Source organism: Balaenoptera acutorostrata, chromosome 1 (assembly GCF_949987535.1).
Source record: "Balaenoptera acutorostrata chromosome 1, mBalAcu1.1, whole genome shotgun sequence".
NCBI lineage: Eukaryota > Metazoa > Chordata > Mammalia > Artiodactyla > Balaenopteridae > Balaenoptera > Balaenoptera acutorostrata.
The window spans coordinates 152,067,422-152,085,742 of record NC_080064.1 but is presented as its reverse complement, the minus strand read 5'-3'; the positions used below and the strand labels follow the sequence as shown (position 1 = coordinate 152,085,742).

Here is an 18,321-nt window from a genome sequence, read left to right as displayed (position 1 = left end):
GACGAAGGTAACAGAAGATACGGCTGCAGAGCTGTGAAAGCTTGTAAGAAGTTTGGACTGTTCTGGGTAGACCAACGGCAGCATCAGGTGTATGTAAAAAGGAATGCTCGGGGATCAAGGCAGGGCCCCCGAAAGAATCTGCCCAGCATGGGAGACACCAAAGGGAGAGTTGGTTAGAGCAGACTTGGGGACACAAACCTGAGGATTGAGGATATGGAACTGCCTGAACTTGCCAAGGGAGGGGAGCACGGTGAGGGACACAGGGGAGGGAAGAGAACTAGAGATGACCAAGGTTTGGGACCCTAGAGGAGAAGGAGAGCAGTTCACTAGTGTCAGTAAGAGTCAGCAGGAGGAGCTGGTCTGAGGGAAGAGCTGGAACTGCAGCCTGCAGCTCAGGACAGACAAGAAGGAGACAAAGAACTGGAAAGTGAGAGTTACAGTCGTGGGAGGAGGTGAAAGTGGAGACAGAAACGGAACGGGGCGAGAAGCAGCTCTGTCGGTGAAAGCACATTTTCAAAGTTGGTTGGCCATCAAATCGAGCTGTAATTATCGCTATCGTTAGCAGCTGCAGGGGCCACGAGGCCTTGGGCGTGGAGGGGGCTGATGCCCACGCGCCTCTGCCCAGCTGGGAGGAAGGCGCGGGAGCTTCCACTTGTTGCAAAGAACCTCGGCGTGGGGGGCGGGGGGCGGGGTGGAGTCCGCCCGGCGGACCGCGCTGCTGCCTGGGTCGGACGAGGCTTTAATCATTCACCTGATGGTTAAGGGTCGAGACTCCGGGGCCCCGGCTCCATCCTTCTGCCAAGCGAAGGCAGCATCCGGAGGAGGCTCGGCGTCCCGCTTCCTTCCTGCTCCGCCGCAACTCAGCACGCGGGGACCCCTCCTCCGAAGCACTCACCGCTACTTGGAGGCGGGCTCTGCCCGCCCGGACGCCCCCCACAGCCCAGCCGCCCGGACCCCCGGGACCCGCTCTGCCTCGCAGGAAAATTTGCTTTCACCCCCGCCCCTGCCTTGTACCTCTTGGTAGGATGTGGAGAGCTCCTGGCGGATCATGGCACTGACCGGACCTAAGGCAAACCTGAGCCCGCTGCGATCCCCGGGAAGCAGCTAGGCAAGCACCGCGACTGCAGCGCCGAGATCTGCCGGCTCTCCGAGGCGAAACCGGTTCGCAGGAGCGGCTTCGAGACAAGGCGGGGCGGACTCGGCGCATGCGCCTCGCCCCCGCCGCAGCTGGAGCCGCGAAAGGGTTGCTGGGAAATGTAGTTCTGGGCGTGAGGGCCCCACTCAGCCTTCCCGGGGTAGCGAAGCCTTTGAGTTACCCAGAGCCAGGCTTAACCCGGGCGTTAGACGTACGTGCTTTCCTCTTCTCTTACTTACTCTCTTTATTGAAGGGGGAAGGACGGAGAAAATGAGTGGAAAGTGGAACAAGGGGGCCAAGTCAGACAGGTAGGAGATCCTAATTTATAATTGAAAGAGGAAGCTTGGCCTTGTAGTTTATAACCATAGTAAATATCTGGAGAGCACTTTATATGTTACGAAGCACGTTCATGCCCATTATGCCTTTCATCCTAAGAGGAACCCTGTAAAGAGGGCATTTTTCTCTCTGTTCTACAGATGAGGAAACTGAGGTACCTTGTTTCAGAAGGGATGGGGAGAAAGCCATGAACAAGTGAAGATTATTTAATCCAGGAACAGACGACAGAATCCAAGTTCTTTCCATTATTCCTGGGGCAGACACTTGGAGTCAGGACCTCTAGATTCTTGTCCTGGCTCTGCCCCTCTCCCACAGGTCTTGTAATACTCTGAGCCATCCTCTGTTCAACTTAGAATGCAACTGCTAAACCCTGCCCTGCTTCACAGGTCCTTATTTGAGCCAAAACAGGTCATGCAGCAAAACCCAAAGGTGCTGTTCACAGTAGCAAAAGCCTCCTGCCGTGAATGGGGTGGAAAATTGGGTGTTTGCCCTGTGGCAGGGTGGACCCACATCGTCCCCTCTTCCCGCTGCCTGAACAGCTGTTCTGTGTGGCTGCCCTGGGCTGCTTGGTAGTGAAGCAGATAGAGGTTGCCTATGCCTTGGTGAATGCTGCTCTGTGTTCCGGGCAGCTGCAACTCTGCAAACCCCTGCACTCAGGGCCTCTTCCCTCCTCAGTGGCAACCACAGTAGCACCAACCACATCAGAGCAGGCTGGACCTTCAGAGAGTTGGTACTGGGAGGCCTCCACCACCTCTTCTGACCACCCTACCCCAGCCCAGACCCTCTGCTCTCACATCTATTAAATGGGACAACATATATAGCACCTAACACATAGTAGGCATTCAGCAAATGTTTGTTAAATTTATGAATGGAACACTTATTCCATCCATTTCAGTTAACAGTTGCTTACCAAAACAAATAAACAACAACAAACAACTCATTAAATTACTTACTGCTTTACTACAAGGGAGGTTGATAGAACAAGTCACACAATCATAGAAATTTAGAACTAGAAGGAACCAGAGAAATCTAGTCCAGCGCTATCATTCCTCTCTGCTCTTTGTTGGTATGACCAAACTGGAAAATTACGGGCTCCCACATTTGAAGGAGATACTGACGAATACAACATCTGACATGGTTTAACAAATACAATGTGCCAGGCACTGCGATATAGACATGAATAGGGTACTCCAAGGTCCTTGCCCTTGTGACTCTTCCATGCTAAATTCGAGAAACAGACCTTGAACATGTTAATAGAATTTTCTGTACTTGCTGTCCCCAAGTCCTCTCCTCCCATTTCCACGTGAGCACACACCAATCAGGCTTTTATGTTCTCCACTCCACTGAAACAGTGCTTATTAAGGTTACAAATGACCTCTGCGTTGTCCAATCAGATGGCCATTTCCCCATCCTCCTCTCTCTTGATCTATCAGCAGCCCTGGACTCAGGTCACCCTCCCTCTTCCTTGTACACTTTCCTCCCCTGACTTCAGGACACCACACGCTCCCACTTTGCTTCCCACCTCACTTGCTGCTCCTTCTCCAGTCTCCTTTGCTGGTTTCTCCTCATCCCCTCAACTCTACAGGGTGGCCTTCCTCAAGCTAGGTCTTTGATCTTTCTAGTCACTGCCTAGGGACTAATAAAGTGGTCTCCTCTAGTCTCATGGCTTGAATTACCATCTATATCCTAAGGATTCCCGTCATGGGTTGAATTGTGTTCCCCAAAAAGATATGTTGAAGTCCCAAGCCCTGGTACCTCCGAATGTGACCTTCCTTGGAAACAGAATTGTGGCAGATGTCATTAGTTAAGATGAGGTCACACTAAGCAAGGTGATCCCTTCGTCTATTATAACCTGTGAATTTACAGGAAGATGGAAGACGATAGGAAGGTAGACACACAGGGTGAATGCCCTGTGATGACAGAAGCAGAGATTGCAGTGATGCAGCTGTAGGCCACTCACTTCCTCACCATCTTCAGGTCTTTCTCGCAACATCACCTTATCAGCAATGCCTCCTCTGAAGCACCCTGTTAAAACTGCAAACCCCATTGCCAGCTCGTGCCCCTACACTGCTTTATATTTCTCTCTAGCGTGTACCACCTTCTGACTTTCATTTTCAGTCTCCCTGCACTAGAATAGAAGGTCCGTGAAGGCAGGGTGCTTATGTGTCTTGTTCATTGCCATATCCCAGTGCCTCCAACAGTGCCTGGCAGTTACTGGTACTCAACGAGTAGTTTAGTAAATAAACGAACAAAATAATTTCACATAGTGACAAGAGCTCTAAAGAAAGGAAAAGAGACCACGTGATAGCACAGCTGTGGAGGGAGGTGCTGAGTGTGGGGAGTCAAGACAGGCCTCAAGATGGTAGTTACTTGTGAGTTGAGACCTGAGTGACAAGAGGGTCATGACGACCTGCACCCCAGGCCCATGATGACCTGCACCCCAGGAAGAGGGCACCGGTACAGTACAGAGGCCCAGGCTGGGACCCAAGCAGAAGGCAGTGTGGCTGGAGGGGACCGATGGAGGGGCACTTAGGAGACAGAGTCAGAGGGGCAGGCAGAGACCAGATCCTGGAGACTGGGTTGTGCTGATCCTGGGCTTGTTTGCTCTCAGATCCCATTCTCGCCTCTCCTGCTCAGCTCTCGGTTACCGGGACTGGCCGTGAAGGCTGGGTTTCCACTGGGTTCAGTCGAAGCACTGCTCGGAGACTGGAGGGGATCTGGGCCAGGGGGAAGCCAGGGTTTTTCCTTCCCTTGCTCTCTGCCCCTGGCAGCTTCCCTTCCATAGCTCTAGCCCCTGATGCAAAGGTTTTTTTTGTGGTTGTAGCTTCGGTGAGGTGACCCAGGCTCCTAAACTCTAAAAACACCAGGATGTTGCCAATCTTCCTGCTTTGCTAATCTCTAGGCTCCCTCTGGGTTGCTTCTCAGCCTCTTGCATCACCAACTCCCTGCATTACAGCCATTCTGTTTTACTTAGAGTAGTTTCTGTTTTCCTTGCAGGTAACTTACTGATTCATTTGGAAAAATGAATCTGGGTTCAAGGAGGGAAGGGCAATCAGGGGGATGCCTGGAGAAATCCAAGGGCATATGAGCACACTATTAAATTATAGACTCACACTCAGTGTCTCAGGGACGGGGAAGCTAGATCTGATCAGTAGAAATTATAGGGAGTTTCTTTTGGCTCAGAGCAGTTCCTAACAAATCCAGCTGCAGGGAGAGAAAGGGCTCAAGCAGAGAAGCAGCAGCCTGTATGCCGAGGAACAGGATGCATCAGGAAAAGGGTGATATTCTAAGGGTTTAGAAGAGGTTCTTCTAATCTGGAGACCCTGTGACATGGTGTAATGTGGATACTGCACAGCTTACACAGCTTTTCACATCCGTACCATTTTTACTTTTTTTTTTTTTTAAAGACAATTTTTTTTAAGCAGATATTCATTTTTAATTATTTATTTATTTATTTATTTATTTTTGGCTGTGTTGGGTCTTCGTCTCTGCGCGAGGGCCCTCTCCAGTTGCGGCGAGCGGGGGCCACTCCTCATCGCGGTGCGCGGGCCTCTCACTATCGCGGCCTCTCTTGTTGCGGAGCACAGGCTCCAGACGCGCAGGCTCAGCAGTTGTGGCTCACGGGCCCAGTCGCTCCGCGGCATGTGGGATCCTCCCAGACCAGGGCTGGAACCCGTGTCCCCTGCATCGGCAGGCAGACTCTCAACCACTGCGCCACCAGGGAAGCCCCCATTTTTACTTTTGACACAGTCCTATCCAGGAGGCAGGCTGGTATGTTACTGATGTGGAAATTCAGATTCAGACGATTTGTGGACAGACCCTGTTTAGGCTGCTCTGCTCTAGAAGCCCATTCTGTTGAAGAAGTACATGGATGAGAACTTGGTGCAGTCACTGAGGGGAGGTGTAGCCTGGCGGTCAGGGGCAGCCTCAGGGACACAGGGCCTGTGCTCGAGTCTTGGCTCTGCCACCTACTGTGTGACCTTGAGCAAGGCACTTAAGGTCTGTGCACCTCAGCTTCATCATCTGTAAAATGGGTGATAATAATACTTCTTACTTCATAGAGATACAGTGAGGATTAAATGAGTTAATACACGTAAAAGTGCTTGGCACACAGCAAGCCTATCTTTGGTGGCCGGTTCTCCCAACCACAAAATGTTGGCAAACCCCAACAACTCAGTCCTTGGTCCTTCCTTCTTCCGATCCACGTGCCGTTCCTCGACAATCTCATCCATTCTGTGGCTTTAAATACAACCTATATGCCAAGGATTCCAAAATGTATATCTCTAGCCTGGAACTCTTCCTCTAATTCCAGACTCATATAGCCAACTGTCTACTTGATACTTCCACTTGGCTATCTAAGTGTTCTCAAACTGAACAAGCCTGATCTTGATCTTCCCCAAGACCTGCTCCTCCTACCGTCTCTCCTTATCTCAGTAAGTGGCAACTCCATCCTTCCAGCTGCCTAGGCCAAAACCCTCAGGGTCATCCTTGGTTCCTCTCTGTCTCTCAGACACCATGTCTTGTCTGTCAGCAAATCCTGCCAGCTACACCTTCAAAACAAATCCGTGATCCACGCACTTCTCGCCACCTCCCTTGCTACCACCTAGGGCCAAACCATCATCATCTCTCGCCTGGATTATAACAGTAGCTCCTTGCTTCAGTCTCTTCTCAACACAACAGCCAGAGTCATTCCGTGAATATTTTAACTCACTCCTCTGTTCCATTCACTCAGCCTAAAAGTCAAAGTCATTCAAAACTAAGCTGTGAGGCCCCACAAGATCTGCCCCCCACCTCCATTCCCCTTAACCCCCTTACCTCCTTGACCTCCCCTCCTACCCCTCTTCCCTCCTCGCTGTTCCTCCAACAAGCCGGGCACTGTCCTTCCTCAGCATTTAAGCAGTTTTCTCTTTGCAGGGATTGTCCTCCCCCAGGTTACCTCCCTCACGTCCTGTGGATGTTCATACAAATACTGCTTTCTCATTGGGGCCTTCCCTGGTCAGCCTATTTAAAATTGCAACTCCCAATGCTCGCTATCCCTTTGCCCACTTTATTTTTCTCCCTAGCATTCATCACCATCTAACATACTACTTATGTATCGTGTTTGTCTATTTTGCCCATAGAATGTAAGCTCCATGGGGCGTGGATCTGTCTTGTTCAGCAATGTGCCTCCTGGTACATGGAGGCCCTCAAAAAGTATTTGCTGAATAAATCAGTGAAGAAATCCTTGCACAAATGTTAGCTATAATTATTTCAGTGCATGTCTTGTGCCCTACCCTCTGCAAAAATCCTTTGGGGACTCGAAATTTAAACACAACTGGGAAGAAAAAAAAAATCAGTCAAAAGTAAAAGTGAATTAATAAAGTTGGGGTCCTAGGTTATAAATCTCTCTTCCTAGTTGCTGGAATGTTGGCTGTGTCAACTCTGTACCTAATCAAGGAACTGCTGTAACAGACGCCACTGCTTGGCGCAACACTCAGTCCGCAGTTTGGAGTCGGGAGCCCTCAGAATCCTAGCTCCAAGTTTCCGGCTTCGGCGTCCCAGCGGCCGAGCGCGCCCCGCAGCGCGTGGAAGGCGCGGAGTCCGGCTCCTGGCTCCCGGCCCCGGGGCCTCCGGGCGCCGGGCGGGCGCGCGCGGGGTGGGGTTCCGAGGCCGCGGGGCGCGCGCGCGCGCGGGCTCCGCCGCCCAGGCCGCCCCAGGCCCGATTCGGTGCGCTCACCATGGCGGGCCCCGCGCCCGGGCGGCGGCTGCGGTGGCTGGCAGCGCTGGCCCTGGTCCTGGCGCTGGCCGCGGGGCTCCTCGCAGCCGGGGCCGGGCAGGCGCCGCGCCCTGCTGAGCGGGGTCCCCCGGTGCGGCTCTTCACGGAGGAGGAGCTGGCCCGCTACGGCGGGGAGGAGGTGAGCGGGGAAGCGCGGGCCCAGGGACCGGGCCGAGTCCGGCTTCGCGGAGAGGGAGGCGGGGACCCCGGGAAGCCGCGGCGCCGAGGGGTGGCCTCGGGGAGAGGCGCGGGCCTCGGCGGGCGCCCCCTCCCGGAGCCCCGGCTTCGAGCTGGGCGCGAAGCCTGCCGGGCTCCTCTCTCCAGGCCTGGATCGCCGCCTGGGGACTGGGGGGGCAGTCCCCAGCACTCGGGGCTCCCTGCTTCCCCCTTCCCCAGCCAGAGCACCCCACCCCGCGCTTCTCCCTCTCTTCCGGCGAGCTGTTTCCTAGAGACGTATTTTGGCTGGAGGTCTGTACACGAACCTCAGAACTTTTTTGTTTTCAATGTGAGCATCAGCTGCGGGCACACACTTCTGCCTGCTCCTGGGGGCAGTGGCGGAAGAGGGAGAGAGGGACGCAAGGCCTGCTCCCTGGGTTAGGCGGGAATGGGGACAGGTCCAGGGTTGATCCAGACTTTCCCTGCACTTTGCCTTCCTCATTTGCCGGGCCTCCTCTGCAGCTGACTCCTCACACTGGCTCTTAATGCCTGTGCTCTTGAGGCTGAGCCAGAGCTGGGGGGAGATCGGAGGTTAGAGACAAAGATGACCCCCACCCCCAGACGCACCCCCTTCGGTCCACATCGGTCAGCAGTCTGGACGTGTCTAGGATATCCCTCACAGCCATCTGACATTCGGGTTGTTGGGGCCCAGTGTGATGGCCGTGGAGTGTGGGAACAGGATGCTGCACATGGGAAGGGCCGTGGAGCTGATACTAGATCAGGAGGTGGGGGGAACAGTTTGGTGGGGAAATCAGGGAACTACAGCATTTCAGAGTTGATAGGAATCAACCTCCTGCTTTTACAGGTGAGGAAACTGAGGCATGCCACCAGTTAGTGGTAGAACAAGGAAGGAACCTAATATTCTCTTGTTAAAACCCTCTGGTGTGGGCTCCCTAACCCCCAAGTTAAGTAGCCTTAGCTGGACTAGTTTCTCCAGGGGGATTTAGGAACCTGGCCCTTAGGCAGTGGTGCTAGTTTGGGCATCACTGTAAAGAGAGGTTGGTTAGAAGCCTGAGTCATTGAGAACACAGAAGGAGGGAGACAGGCATGTGACTGGATGTTAAGGGACCCCGTCTTTTGGAGCAGCAGGGAACCAGATGGTACCGGGTCAGGGAACCTGTGCAGAAAAGAGTTAACATAACAGGCCCGCAGTCCTTAGAAAGACCTTGGCTGATGTCTGGATTTCCAGGGTGTTCTGCAGTTCCCTAACAGATAAAGGTGGCTCAGTCTGGGCTCTTCGTACAAACCGTGCATTCATGTTGAACACTGCTAGGCAGAGAGGGCCTGCATGGCCGGTCCCCAGTAAAAACGTTGGGCTCTGAGTCTCTCATGGGCTTCCCTGGGCAAAAACACTGCACACGTGTTGCTGCATTTTGTTGCCGGGGAAAGAATGTGCTCTGTGTGGCGCCTCATGGGAGGCAGACAGTGTAAGGAAGTACACAGGTAGATAGATTCCTCTAGACTCTACCTGTGTCCTTTCCCCTATGACCCTTACTACATCACTGTAATACATCATAGCTCTGAGTACAATTACATGCTAAGTTCTATGAGTCCTCGTGAATCTCCAAATGTGGGGGTGATCTTGGGGACCCCCAGCACAGAGTCCAAGGGAAGAGAGAATTCCTAGTGGAGATTACATGCAGGAACCATGCCCAGGGTTCAGGATGAGGACTGAGAAAAGACTCTTGGTTTTTTTATGCTGATATTGTTGATTGATACTCAACTGCCGGAAGGAGAGAGAGGGAGGCTTGAGATGGAAGCAGGTTAAGGAAAGAATTGTTTGGGGTGTGGTGCCCAGAGGATGTCTGCAGGCAGAGAGAGTAAGAGAGGAGAGAGGCAGTTGAGCGCAGCTGGTTAGAGCTGCCCTGTGCTGAGGTTTGCCCTAGATGGTTCTGGTTTATGCCTATTGTACTGGGATAATTATTAATAGCACCACCTTTCACTCTCAGAAGTGTTACCGTTTGTATAATACATTATACAAATAGTATAGTTAGAGCATTATACCTTTGAATCATATCTGGATTTGAGTCCCTTTGGGCAAATAGCTAAACCTCTTGGAGTCTTAATTTTCTTTTATCATCTGTGGTACTTGTTATCGGTCAGGGTTCCACCAGAAACAGAACCAGTGAAAAAAATATATATATAGGTATGTTTTTAATTACAAGAATTGGTTTATGTGATCATGCAGACTGGCTAGGTAAGTCTGAAATGCATAGGGCAGGCTGTCAGGAAGGGCAGGCCGGAAACCTTTGGCAGGAGCAGTGCTGCAGCCCACAGGTGGAATTTCTTCCTCCTCGGGGAAACCTCAATTCTGTTCTTAAGGCCTTTCAACTGATGGCGATCGGGCTCACCTAGATTATCCAGGATAATCTCCTTTACACAGAGTCAACTGATTGTAGATGTTAATCACATCTACAAAATACCTCCACAGCAATACCTAGATAAGTGCTGAATAACTGGATACTGTCGCCTATCCAAATTGACACATAAAACTGACCGTGATAATGGCTACAGGATAAGAGTTCCTACTCTACATGGGGGTTTTGTGAGGATTAAATGAGATGGCGATATGCAAAGTGCATAGCGTAGTAGGCCTAGTGTAGTCTTAGCATAGTAAGCCTTAATCAATCTTAGCTGCTATTATTCTTATTAGCTTATTATTAAAGATACAAACAAGAGGCACTATAACAGGCCCATAATCCTCTTATGCAATTCAGAAATCAAATAAGCTCTGAAAAGCAGAAGGTTTTTTGTTTTTGGCCGCACCGTGCGTCAGGCCGGTTCTTAGTTCCCCAACAAGGGATCGAACCCGTGCCCCCTGCATTGGGAGCGCAGAGTCTTAATCACTGGACCGCCAGGGAAGTCCCAGAAGGTTTTTTTTTTTTTTTTTACATCATTTGACAGCAGAACCCTGCCTGATCTGAACTCCTTTGGTGATGGAACCCTTTGGAGCTACGCGAGTCTATTTATAGTCTTTATTTATCCTACTTAGTGTGAATATTCATGTTTATGCTTTACTGTGGAAATATTGATATAGATGACGATGGGGTGCTGCCTCAGACCCCGGTAGGTGCTCTGGCATGTGCCCCATAACACCTTTCTAAAATCTGACAAATTCTGCATTCCAAAACACATCTGACCCCCAAGGGTTTCTGCTATGGGATTGTGGACCTTGTATAACAAGTCATTCTGAAACATCTAGCTATGAATTCTCATTCCTGTTATAATCCTTTTGGACGAGAGCCAAGGCAGACCCACCAGTTCCACATTCTGCTGCCTGGTTTGTGGTGAGAGCTCGGGCACCCCGGCAGGAAGCTGCATAGTATCTTCAGTGGACGCTTCAGATTGGAAATCACGAAAGACAGGGGTCCCGGCTGCTGGTGTCTTTCACAGAACCTACTGTGTTCTGGATCTACTGCACGAGGCCCTGTGCTACTTTATCCCTTCGGGGCAGTTTAGGTTGTCAGAGTGATCCACAGCGTGGCTCCCTGAACCATTCCCACGTGGGAGTGTGAAGATAGCTACACGTGTGCTTCCGGCATGAATTAGTCCTCTTGGAATACCTGCTGAAATCCAGCCTCCCCGGTGCCTCTTCAAAGCCCATTCTCCCAGTAGTCCTAGTAAGGCTTGCAAAGAGGAGGTCATTTTAGGGACCTTTCCTGTAGATAACACATAGATCACAGAGTAAGCATGTTGAACAAAAATGAACGTAGGTTGAGAAAGGTCACATGTGTCCAGAGGGCCTTCCTGTGGGCCCTGATTTCTTCAGCTGCCCTTATAACTGAAGATATTGATCACACGCTTTCATTGACAGCTTTCGCCGTGTCACATCAGCTGTTCTTTTAGCAGGGCTTCACTGTTTACAAATTATAGGTCAAAGATTGGCGTTCAAGTTTTCGACAAGGATGAATGTCGCAGGAAGGGCTTTAGAATCAAACAGGTGTGAGTCTGAATTCTGGCTATTTATTTACCAGCAGAGAAACTGTTGGCAAGTTATTTAAACTCTAAGCCTCAGTTTCTCCATCTACAAAACAGGTATAGTAATACCTTTTTCAGAAGGTCATTGTGAAAATTGACCTAAGTGACATACGTTAGTATAAGTAAACATGTATAACATATGGAGAGAACCTAGCACGGTAGAATCTCAGTAAATATGAATTTCTCTGCCCTCCCTTTGATCACACCTGAAATATATTAATTGCCCTGAATTATAGGCCTCTAGTAACCAGCATGAGTGGCTGATGGCCCAGCCCAGGCAACATGATCAAAATAATATTCTTGTATGACTTACCCTCACATCGAGCTTTTAGAATAGAAAAACAGCATAAATCACAAGCCATTCATGAGTTTGGTCATCGTTCTTCCTCGGGAAATAAATGTGTGGCAGGACTGGGGGTGAGAGGTGTATATATACCTTCTTTGCTGCTGGCGTTCTAACCTGTATGTCAGACGCTGGAATCTGCAGAATTGTCCCCAACGGAGACGAGTCAATGGCATGTGAATGTTATTTCCCCCTGCCTTAGCGATGGAGGAAAAAGGCGGGGGAGGATTGGTTTATTAAGGAAAGCAGATGTCATGAAGCAGTTAGCTTTGGGGCAGGGCGGCTGGGGTGACTTCGAGGATTCTCTTTGGTCCCGAGCGAATGTCATCCTCCACCCTCCAAGGGCGAAACTGACTTTTGCTACCCTCAGAAAATATGTTTTCTGCCTTACTTGCACCGTAGGATACCAAATGCAGGGAGGGGAGGGCCGCCTGCCCCCATACCTCCAGCATGACTTCTGGGCCTGGGACCAGATGTCTGTATTTAACAAACACTTAATATAGAGCCAACTCTGCCACGCACCGTCCTAACCACTTTAAAGCATTAAATCATTTAATGATGACCCGTGAGGAAGGAGCTATTATCATCATCTCATTTTTCAGGTGAGGAAGGAGCCATAGGGCGGTTGAGTAACTTGCCCAAGGTTACACAGCTAGTGAGTAAAAGAGGTGGACCAAGCTGTGCTTTCTCCAGTTTGTACAAACTAAATGAACCACCAGAAGCCTCCCTTTCCATCACTCAAGCAGTGACCTGTTCGGGGGTATATTGGTTCAGCTAAGAAGAAGGTATCAGAGGGCAAGCATGACCAGAAATGTTGTTTACCTTCTGAGTTTATTTAGGGCAACCCTGGACCCTGAGCTTGCCCAAGGCCCCTCTAGGCTTTAGGGTTATTCTTTGTAAATGGAATTTGTCTGTGCTCACTCACCAGCTCTCCCTGGAATCTGTACTAAGGGGGGATGGGGTGACATTTGTTTTCTGCTTTTCTAAAACTTAATAGTGAAGAGTAGGACTTGTACTTCTTCTGAAAGAATCATCCTGGACAGACAATAAAGAATATACAGACAGTGAAGGCTGTTGGATAGAGGCAGGTGAGTAAAGAGGTGAAACCACCCTCTCTAATTATACAATAAAATGATGGCTTGCAGACGTTTTGGCTGTGTTAAGGAATCTATTTTGCATCCTACCCTGCTGTACACACGCACACAACTGAAACAAAAGTGCCGTGAAACTATGTTCATTCTTACTATGTGTGAGGCACTCTGATGTTTTCTAGTTTCTGCTCTATTTTGAACTTTTTTTTTCCTATTTCATCTTTTTTTAAATCTGTTGATAAATCTCTAAATTGATTCCATGACCCACTAATATGTTACCAATGCCAATTGCAGTTAGAAAAACATGGCCTTAGACCATTGGAGGGCCCAGGTATTTCTGCAGAAGAAAACATCTGTAGTAGTTTCTCTCTGTTTCAAGAAGAGTCACCAGTGAGGAACTTCTGCTCTGTCCCCAGCCTCTGCTGCAGGGTCTGAGGGTGCTGGAGGCCCAGGAGTTCCTGCCTTCCTGCCCGCACCCAGGCTCCAGGGCTCTCCCAGGTGTGGAAGAGGCCCTCCTTCCTCTGCCGCACTGCTCTGGTGTCCCTTTGTCATGGTAGCTCACGTGGCACTCTCTCCTGGCCCTGCTTGGCCACAGGCAGGGAGGAAGGCCAGATGGCCAAGCAAGCCCAAGACCCAGAGGAAAGATAAAGGCCCTGCCTCATTGATGCAGGTCGCTCCCCTGGTTCCCTAACATCTGGGTACCTCCGACCCACTCCCTGTGTCTTTCTTCGTGGCCCTGGGTCTTTTGAATGAATTTCCCAGGACACCCACCCTCTCCTCGTCCCAGGCAAGTGCACTGTCCTCGTGCTGTGTGCCCTCTGGTGGGGCAGGCCAGAGAGGGGACTGAGCCTTGGATTCCTGGGCTCCAGATTCCAGAAACTGCTTTCCCTCTGATTTGCTCTGTGACTCTGGGTAGGTCTCATAATCTCCCCAGGTCTGGATAATGAAGGTGCATTTCTAAAACGAAGGTGTTAGATAGATTAGCTTCAAGGCCCCTTCTGATTTTAACTTAAAATTCCTCCAGAGTCCTTATCTGTCGCTTGGGAATTACATTTTTTTCTATCTTTCCTTTTGTATGCCCATGAATATAGCAAAAAATAAAGTGTAAAACCCAAGGAGCTGCAAGGAAACAGTATCGCTTGTATATTTCTAGCACCATAAATGGCTTTTTGAAGGACAAACTGGTAAAATATAAAAAGTGATTATGTTCATCTACTTATATTCCATATATTGAAATAGGCCTCAAGGAGATAACTCAACAAATTAGAAAGTAACTTGTAGAAAGATATTCGTAATGCTGCCATTTATAGTTCTCAGGAATTGGAGATGATCCAAACTAGAATAGCTACACAAACAGGTACACAGTATCACTAAAGTAAGATAGAACTGTTTAAGTGACAGCTGTTTTGGTTATTTCAATACATGAAAATGTTTGTATGAACTAATATTACCTGTAGGAAGCAAAATATTGATATAAAATAGATCATTTACACTGATTACCTCCATGTATGTACATCGATGAAGATGAAATTTGGATTGATTTAATTTTTTTTTTTTTCCTGGCCATGCCATGCGGCATGCGGGATCTTAGTTCCCCAGACAGGGATCGAACCCATGCCCCCTGCATTGGGAGCGTGGAGTCTTAATCCCGCCAGGGAAGTCCCATGGACTGATTTAAGTAATTCATTTAATATTCTTTTGAGTTTTTATCTGTACGGAGTTGCTTCAGTTCCTGGGAAAGGTATTGCCATCGGCTTGTCATGATGCTTCGTGACTTTTCCAGGTTTTTGTGAGTGGGCATGACATTGCGCAGGTGGGGCGAGCTGCCTGAGGACCGGCTTGTAACTTCACCCGCCGCCCTCTGCACCGGCTGTGATGGAAAGAGATTTTACTCGCTTGAACTGGCGGAGCTGGGCTCTTTGTCTCCTCCTCACAGCTTCTCTCCTGCTTCCTAGGAAGATCAGCCCATCTACATGGCAGTCAAAGGGGTGGTGTTCGATGTCACTTCTGGAAAGGGTAAGTGGCTTGGCTTTATGAATCCTTACCTCTGGGGAGCGTGGCAGCCTGAGTGGGTGCTGGAGGTGTGAGGGAAGGGAGGGAATGCTGGGCAGGTCCTTTTCCCCCCAGCATGAGTTCACAGTCTTTGTCAGTGAGGCACTTCAACCATGTTTTTCTCATGATGTCACGCTCCTGCTCAAAAGCCTTCCATGGCTGCCTGTTGCCTATAGAATCAAAGTCAAACTGGATGATTTACCCTAGATAAAGCAGTGAGAGGAAAAGTATTACTTAGCAAAGAGTCGTGATCATAGAACATTATAGAACGTTTTAATGCCATCTCATATTTTCCCTAATGGAAACTACAACTGATATCGTGGAAGTAGTCTTGTAATGGTTCATTGTTTATTCGATACCAAACAAAAGATGTATGGAAGTAGACTTGGCTTCCATGAACATTTAGGAAGACAGAACATTTTTAAAAAATATTTATTTATTTATTTATTTGGTTGCACTGGGTCTTAGTTGTGGCAGGCGGGCTCCTTAGTTGTGGCTCACGGGCTCCTTAGTTGTGGCTCGCCTGCGGCATGTGAACTCTCAGTTGCAACATGCATGTGGGATCTAGTTCTCTGACCAGGGATGGAACCTGGGCCCCCTGCATTGGGAGCGTGGAGTCTTATCTACTGCACCACCAGTAGGAAGTCCCTCTTGTTTACATTTTAAATATTTTTAAGGGATTATTTTCATTCTGTATTTAAAAAAAAAAAAAAATCACCTCTCAGCCCAGCATGTGTGACTTATGCCATATTCTGAATTAGCGGAATCCAGTCGGAAGGCTGGGGGCGGCTTATTGGACCCCCCACCCTCACTGATGTCCCTCCCCTCAGCCGAGCCTTTGCAGGATTGGGTGGGGTGGGGTCTCAGAAGCCCCGCCCCCTGCCGTGTACAGGCTCCTGGCTGCTCTGTGCACACCCACTCACATCTTCTTCCTTCCTCCTCACTACAGAGTTTTATGGACGAGGAGCCCCCTACAATGCCTTGACCGGGAAGGACTCCACCAGAGGGGTGGCCAAGATGTCCCTGGATCCTGCAGACCTCACCCACGACACTGTGAGCCAGACAATGAGCCTCTGTCAAAGTGTCCCACCTCCTTGGCCATGGCCTTTTTTCTTCCCCACGCCCCGCCTCTGGGCAGTAGCAAAGCTTCCTAACTAGTCTATTTACTGTTCCAGAGGTAGCCAGTTGTTTTCTTAAAGTAGATATCTTCCTGTGCCCCTCCTGCTCAGCAACCTTCCAGGGCTCCCCACTGCCTACAGAGCCAAGTCTGAACTCTTGTGAACTTGAGATCAAACTCAGTTGATCTTCAGAGTTTGGCTCCAGCCTGTCCTGGTTGCCCCATCCCCCTGACCGTCTGCACCTGCCACCCCCCAGCCTCTGATAGCTTTGCTGTTAGTCTCTGAGACCCGCTTTCCAGGCCACTCCCGGTAGCTCAGGGGAGGAACGGGGTGGGGGAGCAGAGTCGCCGCCGCGCTCATATTTCTGTGAAGGAGAAAATAGCATTAACCAAAACCATTTCGGGGTCTAAGTAATCCCAACAGAAAGGCTGACATTCACCCCCGTTGTGCTCAGGTGAGTCACACTCTTAAGCTGCAACATTACAGAAGCAAATCAAGAAACTACAGAGGGGGGAAGGGCGTGTAAATCTGTGAGGGGACGAGTGTAGAGGGCAGGGGGCTTAATCGGGCAGGAGGAGGTGGTTGCAGACTGCAGAGCGCCCCCCGATGCCGGCCAGGCTGGGGGTTCTCTGGAGTCTAATTCCTACGTCAGTCAGACCACAAACACGGTGCAGCCATTGCTGCCCCCGCACGTAACCTCCGCAACACACACGCACACACAGGGCTGTCTCAAAAAAACTGTCCACGATTTGATTTCTGATATATTTTTTCCCTCGCATTAGGGGGCGTGGGGCGAGTAAAGTCGGGGTCGGGGCTGGCGAGAAGCCGGTGGCAAGCACAAGTCACTCATTCCTACCCCTGTATTTCTTGGGCTTTTCTCCCCAAGACGGGCCTCACAGCCGAGGAGCTGGAATCCCTGGATGACGTCTTCACCAAAGTGTACAAAGCCAAATACCCCATCGTTGGCTACACAGCCCGAAGAATCCTCAACGAGGACGGCAGCCCCAACCTGGACTTCAAGCCTGAAGACCAGCCCCATTTTGACATAAAGGACGAGTTCTGATCTGCAGGAGACCGTTCTTGGGAGGGTGAGGCAGGGAGACACTCAGATGCAAACTCTCCTGCAAAACAGGCTGCTGGGGCCTCTGGTCACCGGCTCTGAATAAAGCAGACGTTTAACCTGGAACACTGAATGCCCTTTATTGCCCTTGGTCAAGTGTTCTACCCACCTAGGTATCCTGCCCGCACACCAGCCAGGGACGTAATAGTCGCTGAGGGGGGACACCTCCTAGGTGTCAACATGGGCTATGGGGGCAGAGGAATTACGAGTGACCTTTATTTCTTCTTTATATTGCTCTGTACTTGCCAAGTTTTGTACCATGACCATGTGTACTTTAGAATAAGCACCAAAATAAACTTCCTGTTTTCACAAAAGGAGAATTCTTCCACACGTGCCCTCTCCTTGGAGCTTCATCAGCACCCCTTGTCTCTGCTGGCCTGCTTTCTGTCTCCCCAGCCTGTGAGGGGGCGGGGGCCGGGCAACAGGGGCATCCGAGAGATGTGGCAGAAATGGGGTGCGTTAGGTGGAGGGGTGGAGAATGGGAAAGAAAGCTATTAAAGGGCCTGGCTTTACACCACAACCAGGAGAGTGACGGTATGAACTGGCTTCAGCCCCTTCTGCAGCTGGAAGGTGGTGAGGAGGGCCGGGGTCCGGTGTGGGCAGAGCCTGCCCTGGAGGTCATTCCAAAGATGGTGAAGCACATGCAACATGCTGGACTCAGGTCAGATTTCATAAGGAAATCCCTTCTGAGGGTAGGATTCTTCCCTCCAAGGGACATTTGGCAATGATGTCTGGAGCTATTATTTTTAAAATTTTGGTTGTTAAAACTGTAGGATGCTATCTAGTGGTAGCATGTGTCTAGTGATGGTATCTAGTGTCCAGTGATGTTGTTTTTGTTTTGTTTTAAAGACTTTAAAAAATATATATATTTATTTTATTTTGGCTGCACCAGATCTTAGTTGTGGCATGCAGGATCTTTTAGTTGAGGCATGTGGGATCTAGTTCCCCAACCAGGGATCGAACCCAGGCGCCCTGCATTGGGAGCGTGGAGTCTTAGCCACTGGACCACCAGGGAAGTCCCCCAGGGATGTTGTTAGACATCCTGCAATGCGCAGGACAGTCCCCACAGCAGAGAATTGCCTGGTCCAAAAATGTCAATTGGGCCAAGGTTGAGAAATCCTGGAAATTTTACAGTAGAGATAAACTTGACATACAACTTTGTCTTTTATTTAAACAA

General features: G+C 50.0%; 2 protein-coding genes across 2 annotated transcripts in view; one reads left to right on the top strand and one right to left on the bottom strand.

Annotated features, from left to right (window-relative positions):
• Window positions 1–1,181, bottom strand: part of PACC1 (proton activated chloride channel 1) — a 32,857-nt gene extending 31,676 nt beyond the window's left edge. The window contains exon 1 of the mRNA XM_007184983.2: window positions 1,015–1,181. Coding sequence (XP_007185045.1) covers window positions 1,015–1,050 — 36 coding nt within the window. The 5' untranslated portion in view covers window positions 1,051–1,181. The remainder of the gene's footprint in view (window positions 1–1,014) is intronic.
• A 5,825-nt stretch (window positions 1,182–7,006) lies between these two features.
• NENF (neudesin neurotrophic factor) lies at window positions 7,007–17,464 on the top strand. The gene is made up of 4 exons (XM_057530203.1): window positions 7,007–7,365; window positions 14,810–14,870; window positions 15,856–15,959; window positions 16,911–17,464. Exons 1-4 carry the CDS (start codon window positions 7,189–7,191, stop codon window positions 17,085–17,087), a joined length of 519 nt encoding a protein of 172 aa, XP_057386186.1. The 5' UTR covers window positions 7,007–7,188; the 3' UTR covers window positions 17,088–17,464.
• The last annotated feature ends 857 nt before the right edge of the window (window positions 17,465–18,321 follow it).